This window comes from Coloeus monedula (assembly GCF_965178545.1).
Source record: "Coloeus monedula genome assembly, chromosome: 2".
Taxonomy (NCBI): domain Eukaryota; kingdom Metazoa; phylum Chordata; class Aves; order Passeriformes; family Corvidae; genus Coloeus; species Coloeus monedula.
This window is the reverse complement of record NC_138782.1, coordinates 41,695,002-41,721,523: the sequence shown is the minus strand read 5'-3', so window position 1 is coordinate 41,721,523 and position 26,522 is coordinate 41,695,002. Positions and strand designations below refer to the sequence as shown.

Genomic DNA, 26,522 nt, shown 5'->3' with positions numbered 1-26,522 from the left:
TGCCATTTTAAAGTCTATACTTAAAAAGCTCTAAGTACATGAAAAAATAGAGAAAATATCTAATTGATACTAATAAGGCATTTTAAAACTACAAACAGCTCTCTTTATTCATTTTCAAAGCTAATACTCTGCAAATACAATAAAATCTGACATTTCATATACATTCCTGCTTTATATTTTTATATTTTAAAAGAAGCCACCTGTAAATACTATTTTCTTTTGCAAAAAAAAGGAAAAAAGAAAAAACCAACAAAACAAAACAAAAAAAATAAAACCCAAAACCACAAACAAATTACAGTAAAACATAAAAAAGTTCTCAAGTGGAAAGTTATCATTCCCAATGTTCTTGAGCTATTCCTTCTTTATTCATTCTCTCGCATTCTCCTTCACCAAACTTGGTCCACTTAACAGTAGTATGATTTTTTTTATTTTTTTTTTAAGACTCATTCGACAGCTTAATTAGAGCTAATATATTCTGAGGTTGATAAAAGTTTCTGTACTGTTGCCATTTTGACTAAGGCAGAGGAGATGAAAGTGAGAAAGGTATTCAGTGCAAAGTCAGATTTGTGCCATTACATAAAATGAAGTCCAGTAGGTGTAATATTCACAGATACCATCGATTTAACAATGTTTCTTGTGGATTCATTTACTTTCACATAATAAAAGTGGCCTATCATTTAGGATACAGTTCATAACACTACAAAAAATTACTACTGTAACATAAATGAGACCAAACACTCCCTGAATTTTTTTTCAGAATCATGCTAAGTGGGATTTGTTTAAATTAAAACAGCTGTTTCAAAAAGAAGAAAAAATAAAAATAAATATTTTATGTGGCACAATCTTACCACTTTACAGGTATACTAGAAACAGACTCTTAAAGCATTTTGATACTCATTACAATTTTGATTAAAAGGTATTAAAATTTATATATAAATTATGTGAAAATTGGTTTGGATAAAAAATTTGAGAAAATTCTCAGCATTAATATTTCTTGTGGAGTTTAAAATCAAAGCAAGCTACCTTTAAAAAATACCAGTACGCCTGTGATACATCCTCTGCCAAGTCTCTGGCCTTCTACAGTACACACAGGTTTGTCAACTGTGCAACACCATTTACAGTTTATTACAATTAAATCAGTCAGTCTCTCTGTTATATGAATCAAATTTGATTTTGTATTATTTATAAACTGGGGGTTTATTCTGAGTTAAAACGAGCTATATTTTCAAACCCTTCACCAATTCTACATGCTTAGTTGTAAAACATTTACATATTTGGGGATTCTTGCTTTAAATGCAGTGCTTATCTCTGGAAAAAAAACCCAAACCCCAACAAAAAACCAAAACTATGCAAAGAATAAGAACTACTTAAAAAGTGAATGCAGTAGTACTACAAAGTCATCTGAGAGTCAATTTAGAATTAAAAAAAAACGAAAAACAACTTTAGACCCAATGAATGCAAAGATAGATTTAGTGACATTTAACTATGTAAAAAAAAAGTATTTCGGTTTGCTGACATTGCTTTTCATGGCCATAGCTATAGAAGTATCTTGGTGATAGAACGACCATATAGGTGAATATAGCAACTACTGATAGGATTTTAATTCTACAATGTAATTTTAGTATATTAAAAGAAATTTTTATTGCTTAACAAAGTTATCTCCAAAACCTTTTGTGGAACTTTTAGATCTGTGCAGTGAAAACCTAGGATTTAAAATTCAAAATACAATGAAGCTCAGTTGTAAAATTAACTTTGCGTAAGTTTCTTCATACACATTTGGATTATTTAGATAAGACTTCAAAATAATGTTCTCCTGAAATATCAGCATGGTTTTCCTAAGACAGAGGTATGCATGACTTATTCCACAGGAAAAAGACGTGTATTTATTTCTCTATTTAAGACAGTGGGTTTCCAATATTGCTAGAGATGAATGCTGTTCTATGAGAAAATTGCTGCATTTTAAAAGAAGGTGAAATTATACCAATAATTAATTTAAATTACTTTTAAGTGACCCAGATGAAACATCTAGGCCCTTCAAAAAATATTTAAAATCTATGTTGAGCAAACATTACAATGATAAACTACAAATTGGTATTTTCTCCATGAAAACATCTCTGTCCCCACTTTATCAGTGTATTTACTAGTTCTCTCAGGTAAATATCTAATTACACAAAAAGGTAGCCACATTTGTCACATGAAACTACCATTGCAGATCATGAAAGACCATTAGCAAAAAACTGATTTTTGCAACATCAGGTCAAACTTTCAAAGACAACCAAATCCTTACAACCTATTAGTCTTGACTGAGATAGAAAAAAAAAAATAGCAAAGATTAGAACCTATTTCCTCTTTTTTTTTTTTTTTTTTTTTTTTTTTGTAAACATGGGCTATGACCTTCAACTGATTATGTCCTGTAGCCCCATTGAAGTGCTCTTAAGAAATGAGAACAAGCCAATGGGCTGCAAATAGTGTGCAGTGATATAAAACAATCTCATAGAAAACTAAAGTAGTGTCTTCTATCAGCTTCACACTTTCTGTAAAGCCTAAAATCATATGAAAGATAAAAGTGTAACATAAATATAGCAAGTATCCAGGAGGGCCCTTTTTACTGTATTGACCAGAATTTGTATTCTCTCTTGTAGCTAATTTATGGAAGGTTGTGAGAAGTGAAGTGTAGTCAATGTTAAGAGATGTCAGATCTGTCACTGGAATTTGGCTTTTGAATATTACAGTATCATGGAAACCTGCACAACATTGATCTGGATGAGAGTAGAATAATAATACTTGGCGCATAATGCTTTGCATCCTCAAAGCCCTGTACAAAACAAGAACCCCCACAACACCCCTGTGAGGTAGGGAAGTATTATTATCCTTATTTGACCAATGGGAAACCATACACAGAGAGATTAAATGACTTGCTGAAACCCACAGTGAGTCAGCAGCAGGGATGGGGTAAGAACTCATCCCCTACACTGCTTCCTAGCCAATGTCAATAAACCGAAAATATCAGTTTTCTCAATAAGCTTAAACACTTCATTCAGGGGTCCAAAGGCATGACACTTGATAAACAGGAGAAAAATGAAGATTTACTTTCCATTCAAGGGTTAAAGAGAGATGCCCAAATATTGGATGTCATCTCACCAACAGGTCTTCAAAAGTTGTTTCTCCTTCAGGTTACACATTTTAGCAGCAAAAGGCAAATACCAAGAAATAGATTTTGGAAAAAAAAAAAAAAAACAAAACAACAAAACAAAACCAAAAAACAAACCAACCTCCCTTCCCCTAACCCATACTAATTCAAACTCAAACAACTTTTGAAGTTATCTTCACAGCCCTTACCTTTCTGAATTCAGTTAGGTATCTGAGAACATGCATCCTCCTCGTAATATACAGTACAGTGGCTCAAAAGTTTATTGGAAAAAAAGGAATCTAAATCTTCAGATTTCTCCAAACACAGACAGGAGGCATTTATTCCTTTACTTCTTTCTCATTAAGCAACCATCCATTCATTTTATTTTGCAACACCAATCTGATATTTCCACACCAATTAAAAGAACGAACTTGGGGGGGGGGGGGGAGGGTGGAAGTGGGGAACATGACCAAATTAATTATTGCAGCACTGATTTCATAGCGTTTCCTGATGCAGATAGATGTTTCATTCTTAAAACTGAATCAGTTATAGAATTTCTGTTAAATATATCCAAGTATATGTCTTTAAATTGAGCTGGGAAAGCTAAGTTTAGAAAACTTTTTTTAAACCACAAGCATTCCCAAAGCTTTAAAATATTAACTGTCCACGTTTTTGAGAAAAATCACGAATGGGTCAAGATAGGGTATTTGGTTAACCAGCTGTGGTGTTGCAAATCTCATGTACACTCAAAGCACTTCTTACAAACAAGAACTGCAGAACTAAACTAACCTCGGTCTGCGGTCACAATCCTTTGGTAAGGATGGACACGCATATCGTGCCTTCGAACTTTAGTAGCCACCGCACCTAGTTAAATTGCAATTACCAAGACAAAGTTAGAAAACATTCACAGAAAACATTAACAGCAGGTTTATCAAAATGGATTTAAATGATCATTAACTACAAAAGTTCATTTTAAGAAAAGCAACAAGTTAAGGCACAGTAGTTTCAAATCTTAATCTTAAAAAGGAGTTTATCTGTGCAGATTAATATTGCATTTATTTTAAACATCCTGGCCTTAACCTGTTTAATCCATTCATTTACAATCCCAAAATTACAGTATTTCATGAAATCTATTAGACCCAAGCACATTTAAGCTTTACTAGTCACATATTCACTGAAGTGCCTTTCTTGCAGCAGGACTATTTTAAATAATGCCATCTTTAATACTGACAATTATTTGCTAACCTTAAGATCACTTCCAGTTCTACCACAAAAAAAAGTTTTAAAGCAATTCTTCAAGCCTACAGATTGTGATTTTAAACTTTAAGTCAATAAGTATGAACTGCAATGAATTAGGTGATTAGTAAAGCAAACACTATATAGAACACTTAGCAGTCAGTATACTACTATACACTCATAAATTACAGCTACTCTGTAATAATAGGACCTAATCCAAATTAATAGCACTATTTTATTTTAAATCTATGTGCAAAAAAGTGCAAGTAAGTCACTGACTGCTAGGCCAAGCTTTTTTCAAGGCTGCTGAAACTAAGCATTTGTTAAAATTCAGATCTGATGAAGGATCAGTTAAGACCGTTCTTGAATTCTTAGCCTTTCGTTGGGAAAGCCATACCTGAAGATAAAAGGAAGGGAATTGAAAGTTAGTCACCAACTAAAAGTTGATCTCAACACCAACATCCCGAAAAATATTGATAGGGATGCATTTCTCTGCCATTTTTAACAGAATTGTTTTAAAACATCTTAAAGGTCCACCACAAAAATGGACAAAATACTATAAATGAGAATGAGCATATAACAAAATAAACCCAACAAACCCCAAATTTAATACAATTAACTCTATACAATTGCTCAGAGAATAGAGCAGATGTATTAAGAGTTATTGATTCTAGGCAGCTTAAGTGGGAGTGTGGGGGTTTTTTTCCCTGTCCCCTTTTCCTTTTTTAAATAACATCTTCTTGATGAGGTTTGTTTTGGGCAATACACCTCACACAGTTAAGCCCAGGAGTATACAGTGGTTTCAGATGCCATTTTAGAAGTAATTTTTATTTTTCCCTCCTATCTCTTTATAGAAAATCCTGTGAGAAATCGAAGTTCCCTGCTTTGTAATAAACTTTGGAATTATGTTTTTATTTACTTGCTATTAACTGAATTCAGGAGAGGGGTTTACCACTAAGAGCTGATAGCTACTTCGATGAACTCTCTAACTGTGACTTGACTTTAGCCCAGGATGCACTCACAGACTGGGGGTAGAGGAGCTAGGGAGAATATTTACATATTTGTGGGAAATTAATAAGTGATAATGTTATCATATGCTCACTGAACTTGGCTATGAGTTAACTGACAACAAGCATAAACTGACAGATGTAGTGCATACTTTTGTCCTACTAGAATTTTTGGTATTGATTCACTAATCCTGCAAGACAGAAGTCTGAAATACATTTTCTTTTTTACTGTACATGATGTGGAAACATGCACACATACAGATAACTCACCAAGTATTTGTCACATGAAACACTGATTTTTTGCAATACTTTCAACAAAATATTGACTTTTAACCTTATTGTCCAGTGTTCATTAGAGATGTTTAGAATTTGTGTAAATCAATAACTGCCGCTGAACAAAGATCAAAGTCCTATAAAATCAACATTATGCAGCACCAAGGTCATACGCAATTCAGAACAAACTGGAGAGAAAAGATTATTTAGATTCTGTAGAGGGTAGGGAAGGAAGAAACTACTGGAACTGCCTGTTCCATATTGGCCAGTTAACTGAATTGTCACGGCTGCTTTATCATCCTTGCCTTCACACACCAAGTCAGTGGTCTGAAATATTAGGAATGATGGACATTTCAATGCAATGTATATAAAAGAAGCCACCAGTAAAGCAGCTAGTTTTATCGTCCTTTGGTGAGAACTTGGTTTGCTTTATATTCATTCACCGAAATAATTTTCTGCTCACGGTATGATTTAGAGCTTTCTGACACCGAGGAGAGATTTATCAGTTGCGTACTAAATAAAGAAACAAAAACTCCAACTGAACAAAGACTTTTCCACTCCCTCCAGTTTTGCTACTAATACAATATAGCAAAATAACAAGTCCTCTCTTCCAGAAATTGCTGGATGTTAATTTATGTTAAAGAGAATACAAACGAATCTGTTATTCATGGGAGCCCAGATGACATGTAATAGACATCAACTTGTATTTAACTGGTTTTTTCCCTTGCCTATGTATCTACCATCTAATAGCATACAAACATGAAGATTTTATTTTCGGTAAATTATTAATATAAACTAAGCACACACATTCAGGAATGCCAAATACATTTAAAATGTTTAAGAGCTGCACACCATTTGAGCAGCTCTCCTAGGCAGTTTTGATATACCTGAGATAAGTTTGTTGCTTCAGAATTTTTTCTTTGAGCACCATGAACCTCTACCTCGCAAACACAACAGAAGCATAAGCAATGCATTCTCCAGTCATCCACATGCGAAGATCTTACCTAATACACCACTAGGTTCAATAGGGTACTCAAGGATTGATGTAGCTGGTGCCAGCGTGTAGGGGTATTCATATGGTGTGTAAATTAAGCCGGCCTCGGGTCCGGGTGGAACTATTGCAGCGGTGGGATGAGGAGTTCCGTTTGGCATGACAGCGGTTTGTATTTGTCTGATCAAAGGCATTATGGTAGGGCCAGCTGGCGTAGGAGTACGCAGGGCAGCTGGTGGGAGAACAGGCGCAGGCCCAGTGATAATCCTTGGAGCCTGGGCTGTTGCTGCAAGAGAAAAGGCAAGGGCTGCTACAGTAAGCAAAGAAATTCAGAGGAAAGTATGGAGATAGCAGTACAAAACGTGGAAAGAATGGGAAAAAAGGGAAAAAGTAGGAAAGAAGAAAAATAAAAGGAAATCATTAGTACATGCGTTGATCACACAGTGCCAAAGCACACCATTCAAATGCAAACAGCTTTCCATTTTCCAGTGTGATTAAGTATGAACATGCAAAATAAAAAAGGCATTGTAAAACAGTGAGGTAGATTTCTCAAACAGGTTACACAGCACGAAAGCTCCATTTAGACCACATTTCTTCATTTATGCTATCAAGACTGCATGAGACTGAGATGCATGCAGGAAATACAAGGAAAATACTGTCACAATCAAATACAGAGTACAAAATTTAGTGCATCTATAGAGTCCACAGACATTCAGTTATGCAGAGCTGCTGTATGAGTCTAGAGTTTTTATATGTCTTAAAACTGCATTTAAACATATACACAATTCCCATTTCCAGGATCAGTGAAGTTGAAGATAACCTAGAAACATGAATCGGTCCTGTCCTACTCTAGCATGAATAAAATAGGTTTAAATTTTATTTTCATATCAAATTTCACCAAATAAGATACTTCCTTTGTATTAGAAGTTCACTATGGCCTTGCTTAAGTTAAAGAAAATACGCAGTTTTTCTGTTTTAGTTTGGTTTTTTGTTTGTTTCTGGTGGTTTTGTTTGGTTTTTGAAGTGATGCTAGCACATTTCATTAAGTGTTATTTGAAGCTCGTTGGCACACAAGATGAACAACTTAAGCCCTAGCACATCTGCTAGTAACAGTCAATCTTATGGTTATAATTTCTATTATATTATAATCTAGGGTTATAATTTATGTATTTCTATGCACTACTGTTGATCTCCATTGATTTAATTAAGTTACAGGTGTCCTGAAAAGACAAATGTTGCTCAGATTTGAGACTGGGGCATTTTTTAAACAAAAACGCTCAGATAATTTAAAAAAGGCACTCAAACGTTTTTACTTCCTTTCGTAAACAGAAATAAACCAGTACAGCTTCTACATCTTCGACTTTTCAGTAAAATCAAAACACAAAGAGTGAAACTGTCTTATCAAATAGTGAGTATTAGTGTGGCAACACCTAGTCAAAAATTAAATAAAAAAATTCCATCCTCCCACTGACACTGGTACAATAGACCAATGGGAAAAGATCAGACAAAGAAATTGCTCAAATGAATAAAAAATTTTCTGTGCAAAAGTTTGCATCAATTTAAGCTATTCTGAAAGCTATTTTACTCATAAATTTGCAATAATTTAGAGACTACCATATATTTAAAACTTACCTAGCTTTAAATATCACAGTGTTCATTAGGGCTGAAAGATTTACCATTACCATTGTAGTGGTAAAAGCCCTTGCTTATGTCTCTTTTCAAATCAGAATAATTACACTGGTGTAAGCACTCTCAAATTGACCTAACTGCATTCCAACCTTTAAACATATTCAACATTGAAACGGGGACTGTGTGGAGAAACAAATTTGCAAGTATCAGTAGGTCCTTAGTGAAAAGCCTGATTTAACTGTGCTTACATTTGATATCTGTATCACAGCTACAGCAAAAACGTACTTTTGAACAGCATCAGCAACTATATTTTCAGGAGAAGAAATTAGGTTTTTCAACTGAAGTAAATAATTTGTATCACACAGAATAGGTATATGCTTTCATTAGTAGGTGCGTGTAATTAATTTTCAAGTGTAAACTTGTGCATACATGCGTTTGCAAAAGCGTCTTCACACAAATGTAATGGAAGTAATAGTAAAAATGGCTCATTACATCACTGATCCCTGTGAACTCAGCTGTGAAATCAGTTGATGAATTGTTGGTAAAACATAACATTGGGGGTACACATGCAAGCAAGATGAAAGGAAGGAATATAATACAGAAAAATGTATCCTGAACATCTGTAACATTTTAAAATTAAATCTCTAAAAACAAAAATGCAAAGGAGTCGACTGTCCTGTATATGCTTTATGGAAAAAATGACCATAAAATAGAAAAATCCGGCTTAAGGGTTGAGGTTTTTTATACTATATATTTGTAAATATTTCAACCCATACATACTGTTAAAAAAACAATGGGGCAAGAAACAAGCTAAAAAAATCCCCAAACTGAAATAACTTCTCCCCCAAAAATCTTTTGCAACAGCTACCTACAGTTTTGTTGGGTTCTTACTGCCTTCCATTCTCCAGCGTAAATTGCCACTGTACATTTTCCAAAGGTAGCCTTAAGATTCAAAACCTGCAAACACTTCTATGGCATTGACCCTTGAGCTTATGACATGCTTACGTGATTTGATGTTGGCATCTCTGTAGGTGCCATTCAGAATTGCAAGCTCCATCAGCTGCATCTTTTTAAGGCTGTCTTCTCCTTCTGCCTGCGTAGGAAAAAATGGGAAGAAAGTCAGGATTATGAACTCACTAGTGCACAAGATGTAAGTGACCTAGAATAAAACTGTTCAAGTTTTAACCAAGCAAAATACCTGCTTTCCATTAGTCACAAAAGCAGCATGCTTTGTCAACTTTTCCATAAAATTAAGTGGAAGTTGCCTGTTGACTACCATTAAGACTTGTTGACAAATATCTTAAAAGAGTTTTGAAAAAGGTTCATAACATAAATTATAAAAATTAAGAATGAAATGTAAGTTATGTTTGCTAGAAATCATTTAAGAAATTTTTTTCTCAAGTACATTTTCATGTACTTCTAAAGATAATCTTTTAAAAAATTGTATTATTGGGCCAGAGGAAGAACAGAAATCACAAATTTTAAGCACAGGAATTTATTCTAATTTGCTCCACTGTAGTCGATACTGACTACTGGGGGGTGGAGCAAACAAAAAAATAAACAACAGTCTCTAGTAGCTTTCCAGACAGGATATTGACAACTGCCCTGAGGCTGAATTCCTAATTCTGGCACATGTAGATGTACTCTGATGAGGATCTAACTACTATTTACACAGCATACACTACTCTTGGTTTTGCTTCAATAAAAACTACTTCCCTGAAGTTACCTACTCCATTGGTATTGTGCAGGATGCGTAAATATTAAGAAATGCTCACTTTTTCAGTTAATAATAAAAACATTTCTAACCATATAATTTCATTTTTAAGACCAGAGATCTTCTGATCTGTCTTTCCAGAAATACTACCATTTGTTTAGTCTACACTCTATCGAGCAGAAAACATGATTATGACATAGGAAACCCAAGAGGGATGGTCAACATCTACTTTAATGTTAGGTTACCACCTTGCCTCTCGTATGGCATGCCACTGCTGAAATTCCTAAGTCAGATGCATAAAAGGGCAGCTTTCCTGTGAGCTGCATTGCATTCTTCCTTTGCTAAACTGGATTTCTTGCATTTTTACTTATCTACTAACACAGTATTTTCTGGATATTTGGAACAGCATTTCCATAACAGCTTGTTATACATACTTTACTCCCAAACTATGGATTAGTGATTTACTAAACTCCAAGACAAAAATAGTTTTCAAATTTTATCTAAGCAAATACAGTACTTATTGTGAGGTATGCTCAAGGGCCATAACCCCTTGCAAAGGTAACTTTTAGCAGCTGATTTTTAGCAACAGCTCAAAATCAACATGGTAAGATGGGTCAACACTGAATTTCTTTCAAATGTCAGAAATTGAAAGTCCTAACTGTAATACTGAGGACTTGCATAAACACCAAGATTACCACACAGTAAACATTCCGAATATACTGAAAGTTAAACATTTTCTTTATATGTTAAATACTGTATGACAGGGCAAGCTGACATTAATACTAAAAAAGTAAATACACATTCAATTACCATCTTAACTAGAAATTAATTGTACTGTTTAGTACTGAAACATCCAGAAATGTCAGACACCATAGTCCCATATATCCTTTGGAATACAAAATATGTCGATTCTAGCAATCTTAACGTGACACAGAACAGATTTACAATTTACACACAAAATAATTTTATCTTCTTTTTTTAAGAAACAGTTTTTCCATTGCATCTTTGCTGGTAAATTACCTAGGAAATCACGACACAATAAAACCAATTCCAAACCTACTTCCCTACCCAGAGTTCACAAATTCTTGTCATTCTGGGTATATCTTATCAAAGTTATTTTAGCAATATAGAGTTTTTTAATATAGTGGCTAGTCTTTTCCCCTTACCCCATAAATTATACTTTGTTATTTGCTTTTTGTTTGCATTCATGTATTTATTTATTTGAAAGTGTGTAACAAGAAAACCTCCTCACAACGTCAGCTGCATCTCCCATATAGTTCCATTACTGTTACTAAAATTGCGCACTTCCTCCAAATAAGACCTTCAGGTGATTGATCTATGCCATTAAAGACTCTCAGTAAATGCTGAATATTACATTCCACTTGCTGGGATAATTTTAGTAACCCTAATCCCAGATTTTGCACCACAATGAGTATTTCCCAATATAACTATTTGTAGGGCAATAATTTTAAGACAGAAAATATTTTTACCCTTTTGACATGGTCAAAAGAAGGAGATATAAGTGCAAGTAATCATTCTTACTTTAACATTTTCCTATAGGTCACTACTGCTTTCTATTAGAAAAGATGTTGCACAATTATTTAGGTTTTACAAAGTAAATTTATTAAAATAACAGTGGACTTAATCAAACAAAGCAGATCAAGTCCTTTGATTTTTGAGATTTACTTCTCTAGACTACTCAACAGTTGATAAACTTTTCTTCTTTTAAACAGATTCCAAAACACAGCTTAAAATTTTCCCTTAAAAACTGTACCAGTAAAAAAATCAGAGATGCAAGATGTGGACTTGCATTACCAGACATCAACACTGTCTTTTGACTTCTGGTACTTTGATTTTTAAAGCATTTATTAGATAGAAAAAAAACCCCAACCCGAACAAAAACCCAACCCCACCACTTTAAGAACACGTGTAATGCTGGCCACAAGGTCATCGTTCCGACTCCTCCCAGAAGATGGCACTGTTTGTTGCACAATGCCATCTCTGCGGGACATGGGTGCTCAGCACTGCTTGCACCACCCTACCAGGGCTGCTCAAAATCCTGCCAGCCCCTCGCACCCTGAACTTGGAACAGTCATTTGCCACCTCTGCTCAAGGTGAAATCACAGAGGCGGCCAGGACCACTTGGGACACGCTGCCGTGTCCTTCATTCTCTGGTACCAAGTTCTCCACTTGAACATCCTTCACCAATTGCCAACCCCTCAAATTTCCAAGAGCTGCGACAGAGCAAAGGGCACATGTTTTTCCCTGCCCTATCCTCTCGCTTCTTTGCTGACAGATGATCAAATGAGGCACATGAGATCTGTCTTAGCTCCAGGCATTCCTGCAGGCACTCTCTGTTTAAAGCAAAGAGAGGTTGCATCAGGGATACAAAGGCAATCCCTAAAGGGACAGTACATTACCTGTACAATAACTGCAACAGAGCTCAGTCATTTGTACCAAAAGGAAGCTACTTTGAGCAAACATCAATAAGGTCACTTAAAACCAGATTTGCATTACTAAGTTGAAGCTCAAGTGATTGACTCAAACCGCTCATCCTCTTAAATCTCCAGTGCTTTCCTTGTATTGTATCATGTACAATATAACATGCAGATTAAAAAAAAAAAAAAAAAAAAAAAAAGCCTTAAATGGTATCTTGAAACATAATTCTTTAAACATAAGCAACTACTTGCAAATGCTCACTGCATACAAATAGGGAAGAGATGGAAGCAGTAAATCCTAACAAAGCCAACTGCACACAGACACTGCTGGGTGCTGTTCTGTGAACACACAGCCTGTAACTCCTCACAGTAGCTCAACTCTACTTCGGCTAGCAATAAATAGACCTAAAGGAGACCAAATGCCAGTGAGAACTATCATTTTAAGTAACTTGCCTTCTAATCTTTATCAGTGTAGGATTAATAGTTGCAAGGCTCAAAACACTAGTAACAACAAGTTCTACCTACATGAAGTCTCTGGGAAACACTTCCTAAAAAAACACAATTTCAAACTAAGTAGACAGTGCTGACCATACAAATGCCCAGTTAAAACCACAATTGTCTCCCCTACTTTAGACAATATTGACAGTTTCACAAAAAAAAAAAAGAAAAAAGAGGAATGCAGTTTATTATATAACTGCTATTAGTAAGAACTTGTTTCATGTCATGAAATGGAGAGCTCAGATAAAACACTCCAACGAATTCTTTTCACTATTAATGCCCAAGCTATACTTCAACCTCAGATACTCCAAAACCTTCAGAAAATCCCTTATTTTTAGGCACTAAAATGCCTCTGATTCTCGTGTGCATACAGTGTACCCTGAAGAGTATCACACAGTTTAGTTTCTTATTTATACACAAAACATACATACACTAGATAAATTTGTTATCCAGGTGGAAGAGAGACAGGCATGCAGACTCCAAAGGTAAATGCCTTCATTGCGCAATGTCAATGAAGGACTTCAGCAGATGACAACAGCTCCGAGAGATGAAAGGTGGACTGTTAGATTCTGTGTACAGTCAACTCTGAGACAAATTACAGTGGAGAAGGAAAGAAAGATACTATTTAAAAGAAGGATCAAGTAGCAGTGTTTAGGATAGAGCAGAGATCCATAAGCTAGCATCCAGTGGAGACAGTCAGTGGCCACACTGCCCTGCCATACTGCTGCCAGACCCAAAAGGAACATCACTGCAGCTCAGGTAATTCAGAAACCAAACAACCCACTCACTTGTGCCATAGCTGGGATACCTTGTTCTGACAGAGCTTCTTGAGCCTTACAGTCTCATGTACGTAGGTCTCAAAATGTTCTCTGATTCTCATTATTACCAAGGCTGGAAGGGAAGGCTTTCCACATATCTCTACAAACATAGGTCCATTCCCCATATAATGCTCAATTTTCTTTTAAAGTAACTGCTTTGGAAAATATAACAGACAATTTTTTTACACATTCATAACAAATATATCCTCATATTCAGGTGATGTTAGTGACTTTCACTGACAGTCTAGCTTCCAAATGTCAGGCATTTTGGATGACATCTTTGCAATCCTGTCACATCCCTGTACTTCAGCTGAATTCTCATGAACTGAAGTGAGCCCAGCCCTAGGAAAGGCTGCAGACAGTTTTATTATCCTGCACAAAATGCAGCGAAGTCTGGCTTTGGGGACCAGTCCTTCATAAGCTCTTCCAGGGCTGTCCTCTCAGGCTCAGAGCACCAGCAGCAAGTGGGTAGAGAAAATGGTGGAGAAGCAAGACAATGGATAAATCAGCCAGGAACACAAAGGCCAAAAACCAGTCTCCATCTTCCCCTGCCGGCTGCAGCAGGCCTGTCCCACCAGGTTCATGGGAAGAATGACCAAGGGCCTCAGCAATGTCACAGCACCAAAGAGCACTCGCCTTCCAAGCACCTCAGCAACCTCCCCTGCAGAGCTGCCACCCTGCCTGCTCCACACCACTCTTTGTTAAACAGAAGCTTCGCCTTTCCTGCCACCCTCGGGGGGAACTCCTCCAGCTACTTAACATTTTGTCCAAGTCCATACACCCTTCTTCTACACATTTGCTTCAAGTAGAGAATTCTTCTAATGAACAAGAATAAATACTTAAAACTGTTCCTCAAATAGAAAAGTAATTTATAATTGCCACATAAAATAAACATAACTTTTCTACTACCTGGAAATACACACATTAAATATGAAGACCTTAATTATTCTTTAGACTGCCTATCTGCATAGTATAAGCCATCTACTATTTACTAATTTAATTTGAATTTTGGTAAAACACAATATCACCACTGAAATATTTTACTGTCATTGATCTGATCCTACTTATCCAGGAGGCAGCGGTGCTCCTCAAGGGTCTGTCACCCTGCCTTCCCGAAGTCCCCAGCTGCTCTATATAGCCAAACAGCTGCAGCTTGGAGGCTTGCACTGTGACACTGGCTGGACTCTAGGGCTCTAGAATGCTTTTATCTCCCTGACAAAGAAAAATCTTCCACTGCAATTCACTTGTAGATCAGTAAGTATTCCTAACATACCATGCGCCAGTCAAACAGTCTTAACACATGAATGTCTCCATTCAGGGACAAAAACCTTCCATTCATAATTTATAAACAAAAAAACCTTACAGACATTATACTACCAATTCCTAGACGTACACGTATTAAACAAAAAACCAGATCTGAGCCATCAATATATTGTAAAACATACTACAAAGGCTAAAACACATCGGAATTTTGACGCTAAAGCATAAATGCTTAAAATCCATGTTTGGAAGGTCTATTTTTTTCGTATCTAAGTTGTTGAAAGTGATGTATCTATAGCAACAAAATCCTAGACAAGAAGACAGGTAACTAGATGTAAAAGACAAAGAAAAGATCTTTTTTACTGTGAATGGGAGTACCTCAACTATTCATCAGTTACCTACTGCAAGAGATTAGATTTTATTTTTGTAAAGGCTTTTAGTTCTGGTAAATTACTCTATTAGTCAGTATTAAAGAAAACATCTCATCCTCCCTTTCCCTCAAAAAAATCTGGCAGAGACCTTCAAGTTTCCCATGCCCAGAATGTAAATATTGATAGTTAGAAGTTGCTAGTAAACATACGTAAAAGCCTTTCCCATCCTTGATTATGCACTTCTGAGGGTGATGGAGCAGAAATCCTACATAATAGGTTTGTTTGTTCTGAGGAGAATTGGTCAAAGGGGTCTTTTCTGTCAGAGTTTGGCAGCTATTCTTATATTAGAGGAAACTTTCCCAAATACTTCTGAGAAAAAGACTTCCAGACCAGCCATGTTTCTCAGAGTCCTGTATGCCATCAACAATACTACGGCACTGAACAGGTGGCTAACTATAGCTTAGTTATTTTTCTATTTCCTTTTCAACACTGACACACACTGCTATGGCTATGAGGACAGGCAAAGATAAATTAGCATCATTATTTCTTCTGGGCAACAGTCTGCTTATCTTCTTCAAAGCAATCTCTCAGTTCAAATGATATGCAAAGACTTGTGCTGTTTCACTTGACAAATTCATTGGTCATAATGTTAAAGATACACTAGGGGGAAAAGGCATCCTATCTTTTTACACTTCCCATCACCTTGTCCGACATATCCCTGTTTAATCATGATACTTGGCTTACCAGTAATACTTCTGAGAGTCCTTATGCCCTCCCTCCCTCTGCATTTCTGCACGAAGGAAATACAGATAAGGTACAGAAAACCAGCACGAAGCCTGTTTTCTAAGCCAGACTGAAATACCACACCAGTGGAACTTAGAAGTTTGCTTCACCATATATCCTCCCTAGATATTAGTAGTTAACACACTGGGGTGGGGGGAATTTTGCTTGACCTTAACAGGTCAGCACTTCTTTACAACAGATGTGATGAGCTCATATTTAAATCACAAGGTTTTAGGCTTTGAAGGAAAAAAAAAGGTTCCCTGGATAAGGTAAATTAGACCCTCAACAATACTTACTTTAAGAACTTGCTTTCTGCTTTGCCTTTTTTTTTTTTTTTTTAATTATCATTCCTATTTTCCTTGCACCTCTGTTTTAATGTTGTTAACAAAATCTGTGATAAGAATCTCTATACACCACACTGGAGAGCTTGAGCAATTCGAAAGCTCCATAACAAGAATACATCTTTCATGATACACATATACACATTAAGCCCCAAAAAATTCAAAAAGAAAGAAAAACCCCATTGTTACAGTACATTCTAAAATGTTTTTAAAGGACAGAATAATACTGAGATATGTTCAGATTTATTTGCAAGCACAGACATCTGCTGATATTTGTATTAAGATTCAAATGAAATATCTATCAATCTAAAGCCATCTATGCAGTCTAAGGCATTAGACCTATTTTTAGCAACGTGCAAGCCCAGCTTAAAAACTTTCAGAGCTGAACACTTTACTTGTGGTATTTCTAGCTTTAGAATGCTAGACATTCAAAATTCCTCCTCACTGGTTAGTTTAATTCTGAAAACAGCAGTTAAACTATAGGCACGCTGAATGAGACAGTACCAGGCAAGCCTCTCGTACTAATTTCCCACATATGGCTCTACCAGCAACATCTTGAGTTCCACGAGCATCCTAGGAATCTAAACAGAGCAGAATGCAAACACGACCTATATTATGCAGGTCTTTATTCCAGCGGTAGCCTTTGGAACAGACTGAACAGTGCCAAAACACTCCAACAGTGTTGACACATTCCACTTTTATCAGGACAAATTCATTAACCCATCATGAGTTTTAAGTAAATTATGAAAACAATTTAACCAATATATGCTACAGAACGACCTATGATCAAGGTGGTTGTTCTAACAGGTACAAATCAGAGGCAATTGTTAGAAATGTAACAATGGAATGATTAATTAAAGTATTTACAATTAAGTGTGGCCTGACCTGTAACATTTATTTTCCCTCTGTCAATCCTAGGAGGTTTCTATTCAAAGTTTGAGTTTATACACTCCAAATAGCTGTAAATTCCCCTGAACCTCAAAGACGCCTAACTCAAATACTGGAGTGGGTCGGGACATGGGGGGGCAAGATGGGACTGGAGACATGGAGGAACCCTATTTAAGGGTTTCAAAACTAGTATTTTGTTGTGAACTCTAGAGATCCCAATGCTATATATTTTTCTTTCCAGCTGTGCTAATGGTTTAGTACATAAACAAAGCCTTTCATTTTCAAAATGGCACTGAAATATGACTGCGTGTTTTCATATGGAAAACATGTCCAGTATGTTTTGAATCTGTTCCCATCCAGAAACACTAAAAAAAAAAAAATAAAAAATAAAAAAAAATCAAATTTAGTAACCAAGAAAGATTATGACAAGTCTCTCGCTTTAGAGCAACAGAAGAAAACTAACTGCTGGTGACAAGGAGCACAAAGACTATTGCTGTGAATTAGTACACATCTTTCAAGTGTATCTTCTCTCATGTGTTTCATTAAGGACAGGACTGAGGGCTGCACACTACCACATGGGAATTCAAGCTGCAGTAGTAACTTCTAAGACATTTTTATCTTCAGCATGGGATGTCCTGAAAATGTAATACTGATTAACAAAATTAACTAATTTTTTTACAATATGGAGTAATCCCATTAATGTTCAGGCTTTTCCAGTTACAAAATGTTAGTATTCCAGGAGCAGTGGTCTTCTAATAGCTTCTTCAACTGTCACACTTACTGCTCTACTCACATTTTCAACAGAAATCATGACAGAAAAAATTGTTTCTGCATTTCACCTACATTCCCTTTGTAAAATATTTGCTTAATTTTTTTTTTTTTTTTTTTCAAAGTGACTGTTTTCTGCACACACACCACCTCTAAGGTCGAGGTATGTAATGACTGTTACATGCAGAACTTTATATAAAGCCATCATCTAGAGAAACAGTATTGTCTCAAGATAGACAAAAATTCAACCAATTTAAGTTGTACATTTCTAATACAACTAAGGAAACAGAAAATTGGAAGTTTAAAAGGAGATATGCACTCACTTTATACTTGCAGTAATTTTCAACAGCTGCTAACAGGTGAATGAATACTAAAAGCTCACAATTACCCCAACTGCTTACATGTATATGAGCAGCCCACATGTGTCTCATGCACTTTACTGGTACTCTAATACTAATGTTTAAACACTGTTTAAAAACCGAAATTAGCTCTTCCATAAACACCACAGATGCCTCTCCAGTTCTTGAATTCTCAGAGCTGATGAAGTCCAGGAGAAGGGTGTGACAGTATTCCAACTGGCCAGTCTCCTCTTGTATGGCTGCTAAAACCCACTTTCACACAGCTTAAAAATACAGAGAAGTGAAAAAACTAATTGTGTGCATTCTCCTTAGGGGCCAAATATGTCAATCACAGGACCTTCCGTTGGAAGGCTCGGGCTGCTCGAGGCAGTGTGTTGCTAGGGAGAGGGCTTTCTCTGCTATTTACTGAGCTTTCTTTTCAGCTTTTCGAGACCGGCCAACCCTTATTTTCCACAGACAGGAGCGAGAACCAGCGCTGCCTGGCAGGGGCTGGCACAAAGGGCCTTTGAGGAGTGCCTCTTCCCCAGGGAGCCACGCCACTGCTGGGCACACCTGACCACTCACCACATCTCCTCCTCCTTCAGGCACAGCCCCAACCTGCGGCTACCGCCATGGATGGATGGCGAGTCCCTGCCTCAAGGAGGAAAGGCAGAGGGGAGCCATTCTGGCTGGTGAAGGCTGCCTGAGGAGCCTGAGCTGCACACAGCAGCCACAGGTGTGTGAGCTGTGAGGTGTCCATCACTTAGGAGCAGCAGGCAGCAAAGCACACGTTTGATCACAAACTGACAAAAGGCAGCTTTTTGACCCCAGCCAGCACTGAACGTTTATTCGTGCTGTCACTTAGAAGCAGAGGGAAGGCCTTGAAGTTCCTCCTATCAGTTTGTATCATTATTGTTTCTATGTAACATAAATTTAGCATTAAAAATACTTTTTAAAGCCTTTTAAGATACTCTCAACTAGCCGAAATATTTTTGATATCCACAAATATTACATAAAAACATACATGCAAGAGATTTTAATTTTTTAATCAATTCCTTTAATCTTAGCAACTTTAGTTACAAAAGATTAGTGGATTCTTAGTAAATCATGAAAATCATGCAGCATACTTCAGTTTCTTGTACCTATTCTGGAATAACAGAAGTTATGGTATCTTGACTTTTTTTAATGCAGTCACAATTTTCCAGTATAATCATCCAGAATAATTCAAACATACACAAGTCTTATTTTAATTATCATAGTTCTTGGGGAAAAAAACCCCATGGAACCTGAAGCTGGAATAAGCGTCAAAGAAAATTAAACCAACTTCATATTTGAAGATATTCACCTTTTGGGCTTTGGGAATTAATCACATACCTTAAGATCAGTATTTATCATCCAGATTTTAACAAATAAGAAGCACCTAATTTTCATAATGTAGTAATATGAAGTCAGTTTCTTACGATATTCCACTTTGTATATGAGATTTTATACTGCTACGTTTTAAGATCAAATTACAAATACTTATTACTGAAAATAGGGGACACCAGCAGTAACAAAAATTTAGTTTTGAAAGTATGACTAGTGTTTTAAAAAATAGCCCTTACATTTTGAAAAAAGATACCAAGTTGCAATAAAAATACCTTTCCGTTATCCACCAATTTCTGAAAGAAATTTGTATTTCAGCAAGCTATGTTTATAGAGAACTTTCCTAAAACTTGTTAAATTAAAAAAAAAAAAAAAAAAAACAAGCAAACAAAAAGCCCCCAAGAACAACTAAAAAAAACCCCAACACCAACACCCCCCCCCACCCCACTTCCCTCCCCCACTAAATAAAACAACAGTTTTTATAAAATGTGTTTTCTGGAATCTGCAGAAAAACCTACAGACTTTTTTCACCCTTCCCAAGATTATGCAGATGCCATGCATAAATAACAAGTCTGCCAGTTTTGTTTTTGGGCCATGTTTCAGAACTCTACCTTTCCCAAGCAAGCATAGGCTGTGACAGCTCACATAGGGAAATGAGACCATGGTATAACAAACATCTTCTGTCCAGAAGGTACTGGGATTATGAGGGACCTGACTAGAGACTTGCCAAAATAAAGGACTAGCTAACCCATTTGGAAAATCCCTAAAGAAATTACTGACCAGGACTTTTTCATCTTTTTTCTTCCTAAAATCCTACATTACCAGAATCAACTAATTATAATTTATTTTCTATATAACAATTGAGCCTACATGATAAGACAATTAAGTTCTTTAAGTATAATCTTCTGCCCTAGAATGAGAGAAGTATGTATCAGGCCTATCTTAAATAATTAATTTCACCATTCTTCCCCGCTGCTCTACACACTAATTTAAAAATCTGCCTCCTCAGCAGACACAGGACACTGAAGTAACCATTTAACAGGATTCACAGTATAAATTTCACTGCAAGTTAAAGGCTATACTAGGCCAGAAATAATCAAGACTTCTGTGCTTCTCTTTGTTGCTGATCATCACATGTTTTATAGTGCTGCATCTGAACAGCTTGCTACAGACTCTGGACCAGATATTGCACAGATAAACTTCATTTAATGGTTTTCCTTTTTCATTTTCTAAGCAGCTGGGTACCTGAACAGTGGCTGAAACAAACTGCAGCCACTGAGCCATCCTAGATCAATGGTGTCATGTCATGCTCAGGAAACCATTCTTGACAGGATACTCCTGCAGTATTTCTACATAGCATCTCCCCTGTAGCTTCTAACTAACCTTAAATGCCAGATGCATATTGTAGGACCTTTGCAGAGAACAAGCAACGTCGGTATTAAAAATATTAATCCACCCTAATAACACCAAATTGTTCCAGCGGTAACTTAATTTCTTCCCACACACTTCCTACCAGTACCTTGCTCTTCACTCTCACTTTGTATTGTATTGATACGAGATTTTCACCTGCTTTCAGAATGATCCCTGAGTCCTGTTGAACAAGTAACACTTTACCATTTCTAGATTTCTGACTCAATTCTTCACATCCTTCTGTGTAAATCTGTTTGAATATTGTTCAGACACTCTGGTTCTCTAAACATTTACTGCTCTAATCCAATTTTTAGAACAAACAAATTTAGACTCACATGTTAGAAATATAGTTAGAATTAAACTTTCAGAGACTGCCAAATTGTACTTTTGTATTTCAGCAGACAAGGTGCACAACCATAAGCAAAAGCAGCTTAAAATACGTTTTCTACTACAAGATAAATCACCTTAGTGACTCTTAATCTCCTGAGCCTCAGAATCTCATGAATATTTCAAAATAATACCTAAATTCACACAGTCACTAATTTTATGGACTATATTCTTATACATAGCACTTTGCAGTAAAAACCTCCCTTAATGTGTGTAAAAAATAATACATAGGAAAAAAAATCCCAAACCAAACTCATAAAAAGTCTATTTTAAGCTTTCAGTTACAAGACATGGCTGAAAAATTAAGAAGTGAACCTAAAAAGTGATGCAAATTTTTGGACACAGAGTAACTGAAGAATATTCATTTACTGAGCATTAATGGGAAGAGACAAATGAAGTTCTTTTCCTTAGGCCAAGGGAAATAAGGACAACAGTGGTACAAAAGGTGTGAAAAGCAAGGCATATAATTCTGAAGCGATTCAAATAAATGGATAAATTAATGGAATTTTCTTTCAAGAATGTGTAAAAATAAGTTGCTGTGCATCAGTGCATGACTGAGTTCAAGAAGCTAAGACTCTGCAAAACAGAGGATGGAATGGGAATCAATCAGATGGAAAACTTAGGGAGAATAATTTCAGAGGAAACAAGTTCAGACAAGTCTGCCTAGCAAATACAACAGTCAATTTCAGAACGTAAAAAATTAAAATGCTATTCTTAAGATTTTTTTCCCAGGCTACAAATTAGTTCAGGATGACTAGGCTGAGGTTTTACATTGCTGTCGAAGGAGTCAAGAATTATTTTTCAAGATGTAAAAACCCTCTCAACTGGCACTCCTGTGGTACTTTAAGCCAATTTAGCTAGTGGCGGTCACAGTCCTACTCTCTCCTCACTGTTGCTCTCCTGTACCCATCACTGAACCCAGGACTGAACCATGCCAACCTGCTCGTCTGCCAACACCTCTTTTTTTTTAAACCTGTGTATTTTTCTGCCAGGTTACAAAATGGGAAGAGCTCAGACTGCAGACTCACCAGTAAGGGAGGAGAGACTGATGGGAGCTGACACCTCAGCGTGTCAATTGACTCAGTTCCATGTGGAATCAGGAGTCTTAGTTTTGCTAATTCTGAAGCCCAGCAGTTTTCTAACTGAAAACCACCACCTGACAACTAAATGAATTTCTCTTCATATTAAAATATTTAATTTCATTTTTCTTATTCCTCATTCTTTGACAATTTTTTTTTTAAGTTTTTGCCCATTTCTTTACTTACAATCATTCTCCTTTCTGTCTTTCTTCTCTCTCAGTGCCAACCTTCAGTGGAGAAATACTGTTACAGCTTCTCTTGGCCAGCTGTACTGATCACACTCCTCTAGCAGTTACCTTAAACTGTCTGAAGTATATTTTCTCCATCTGTAGATCTGCTCATCAGGAGCAATGGCTACAATCTCAAACATTTACTTAATACTCCAAGTATACACATTCATATTTTGGAGAGATCTTTGACCTTCTTTGGTATTTGCAGTCCATGTTCTAAAAACACCGAAAATAACTAATTTCAAACCTCTTTAAAAGCATCATCATCCTAACCTGGCAATTCTTACACCTTATACCAGCAACTTTAAAACCGTAGCAGTTAAATAGCATAGCCAGTACTTACGAAACTCCATGCTAACAAACATGGAGTTTGCATGGTTTGATAGTGAGAGGACTCTACAAAAATCAGTTTCCTTATTGATATTTTTTCTTTTTTGTGTATTACATTCTTCTATAGAACTACCCTAAGTGAGAGCTGCTGATTTTCTTTAGCCAAGAATTGTACAACTTAGACGATGCATTTTGTTTTCATGTCTCTGCATGCAATGTTAATTTTAGCATAAGAGTATATAAACACTCTTCTGACCTGGAGTTCAGATACCCACAATACACATGCTAAGAACCCGCTCCAAAAAGTTTACAAGTTAGTAAGTGAAAAAATTGTAGAAGGAAACAAACTGTTGGAATCTAAAGATCAAAGGCAAAAGTAACAATGTCCCAGCAGATGCAGAACTAAACGGAGACTGAATAAAAATACTTGCAAGAGAGGTTATTAGAAAAGAGGGAGTGCCCAGAGAAGAAACAGCTGCTATCCCCACTGGTCTAACAGCATGCACATTTCTTTGATTCTCTGGATTCCTGGACCAGCAGGAGCCAAGAACCCTCAAAATATAGCAAATTAAACACAGAGAACAAGTACTTTGCATAGCTTCCCACTTCTTCCCCTTTATGGTATTCCCACCTTTTCTGTGTGCACATCCATGACACTTCCTCTGTGTTCTCCAGTGGTGGCTGAGACATTCAACAAGGTGATTTACCTCTCCAAAAACCCCAGAAAATTTGTGAGTTACTTTTCTAGCGCTTAGAAAAATCTGAAAAGTGTTCATTTATTATATCCATCCACAAATTAATTAGCCTGCAGCTGCATTCACCAGTGAAGCAGAGAGCAGACTTTTGCTTTCAATATGAAACAACAGACTCATGACAGCTCCTGAGAAGATACTTTTATCTGGAATCAGATTCAGAACTAAGAAGGCCCATCTCAGTTTTACATAAACGCAGACTTTTTTCTGTATGCCATATTTTAGATGGTAAAACTATAAGGTTTCTCCTACACTGCTCATGAGGTAAAGGACAGAATACCCTTCAAATGAAATATCCATCGTCTATCAGGTAACTTGCCTGATGTATGTTTTCATATACCCTGGAGAAGGATGTTTCTGATGTGACCAATCAGTAAGTTTTAGGTTACGAAAACCCCTCATTAAAAAAAAATACAGTGAAATACTAGGCACTAATGCCCACCTTCCCCTTTCACAGGTACTGCAAAACGAAAATCATACTATGTAGCCCAGATTCAGTTTTCTGTAATTTTAAAATATCCTTATCTCAGCATCAGACCTGGCCAAAAAATCCTGCTAGTTTAATCTTTTCCTGCACTCCTATTGGCACTTATTTTCACCTCAGTTTTGCAAGTCAAGCAGAGAGGAGAAGAGGAAGAACGTACAAGATGTAAAATAATATAGGTCCCAATTCAAGCCTCACAACCTAGGGAACCAAAATTCTAAAATGCAGAAAAAATCCGAGATTTTGAAATCTGAAAACTGTAATACCTTTTTATTTTTCCAGGTTTTTTACTGCCTGATTTCTGTAAATAGCATCAATTTGCAGAGCTCCTGTAAGGTATTGGAATTAAGGACATAAGTGATGCACTCAGTTCAATCTAGTATCCCAAAGAGTCGTCTGAAGCATTGCCTTTTCTACATACTTTTTTTTAATGCTAATAATGTCCTCTAATCATTTAGCAACCCTCTTACAATACAGAGTGTAGAAGGTTTCATAGTTCCAGTTTCTCAAGCCACTTCACACTTAGATAATACCTTTAATTAGCCTTCCAATATTAACTCTTTTAAGAAATAATAAAGTATGGGGGTGGGGATCAATTCCGATGAAATCAATTCCCTGACAGTATTTCTCAAACTTTAAATGAACAGTTAAAATTCTGAGTATTAGTAAGAGTAAATGCTGCTCTTGTTGTCTTCTAATTTCTTTGGAGACATTTCTAAAGTTTCACAGAAACAGGACCCTGAGGCTACCAAACAGCTTCAGCTGCATCATTAGTAACAGTTCAGGAATTTGTTAGAACTTAGCAGCTGTTCAACCACTGAATCACCAGCACAAATTTACTATTTTCCTTTTCTAATTCACAGGATTCCTGCTAGTGATGTAAGATTATATCAAGGAGTTCTAACCGTTTTTTTATGGCTTTAAACTAAAGTTAAAATTGCTGCCATTATGGCAGTACTGCCCTCTTTTTAATTAGTTCCACCTCCATATCCTAATAGTCATGATGAGTAAAGATTTGAGATATGTACTCCAAAGGATCACAAGGCAACATTTAAGCCTTAAGCTATATAACTGATAAAAATTATTTTGGGGAAAATATTGCATACTGTTTCAAGTATTACATGTCCTTGAATATACATTTTTAAAGCTATTATCAAAATATTCAAGCACGTATAAACTTTCCTATTTAAGTTACCCGATCTAAGCGGCTAGGAGAACATTAACACATGCTTCCAAACAAGCGGTGCAAAACACCGGTCATCAGTTCTTCCACAGTCTACTACAGCTGACTTCTCGAGCCCAACTGAAGGTTAAACAAGCATAAGTGATGTTCATCACTTGAGGCACTTGTGAAAGCACCAAGTCCATCTTCTCACATTTCAATAGCATCGGTGCTGACAAAGAAGTCAGCAGGTCAAAGCCCAACTCCCTTTAGAGAGAAGGCAGGCCTGAGCTGGGAAAACATTTACATGTGACCCAAGAAAAAAAAACAAAACAACAGTTTGAAGGGCCATAGGACCTTATTTGTTTTCGAAAGAAACCTCAATGCCCTCCCTCCCCTTTCAGAAGCAGATCTGACAAGTGTTGTAATAAATATTACATGCACAGAGGAAAGTTGAAATCAATAGCAGGTTAATGTTTATTGAAACAATACAGAGAACCATTTATAATAGCATTACTTGAAAATAGATCTAATCTAGCAAAGGAAATTCAATTTATGTTTAGAGCAATCAGATTTTGCTTTTTACTCCGGGGATTTGTTGCAAACTATGTCTCTCAAAATGTGCTTACTGTACTGTATTTAGCAGAAACAGTTTAGCCTTAATAAGCTGATAGTCTGCAAGGGAGCATGGATCAACTTATTCTCATTAAGAATGTAAGCAGCTTTCTAACAGCCTTCTTTGCTGTTCAGCCCATGCCAGAGAAAGCAGGGATCTCTCCTCTAAACCCCGTAATTTACGAGTTTCTTCAAACTCGCCAAATTGCTTTAAGTAAACGCCTC

At 36.4% G+C, this 26,522-nt stretch overlaps 1 protein-coding gene across 3 annotated transcripts in view; it reads right to left on the bottom strand.

Moving 5' to 3' along the window:
* QKI (QKI, KH domain containing RNA binding) overlaps window positions 1-26,522 on the bottom strand; it is a 153,114-nt gene that overhangs the window by 7,217 nt on the left and 119,375 nt on the right. The window contains exons 5-7 of one of the 3 annotated variants that reach the window (XM_082302883.1): window positions 9,272-9,359; window positions 6,651-6,947; window positions 3,920-3,994 (exon numbers count right to left, since the gene is read on the bottom strand). In XM_082302883.1, coding sequence (XP_082159009.1) covers window positions 3,920-3,994; window positions 6,651-6,947; window positions 9,272-9,359 — 460 coding nt within the window. The other 2 variants (XM_082302881.1, XM_082302882.1) reach the window with 2 other exon arrangements.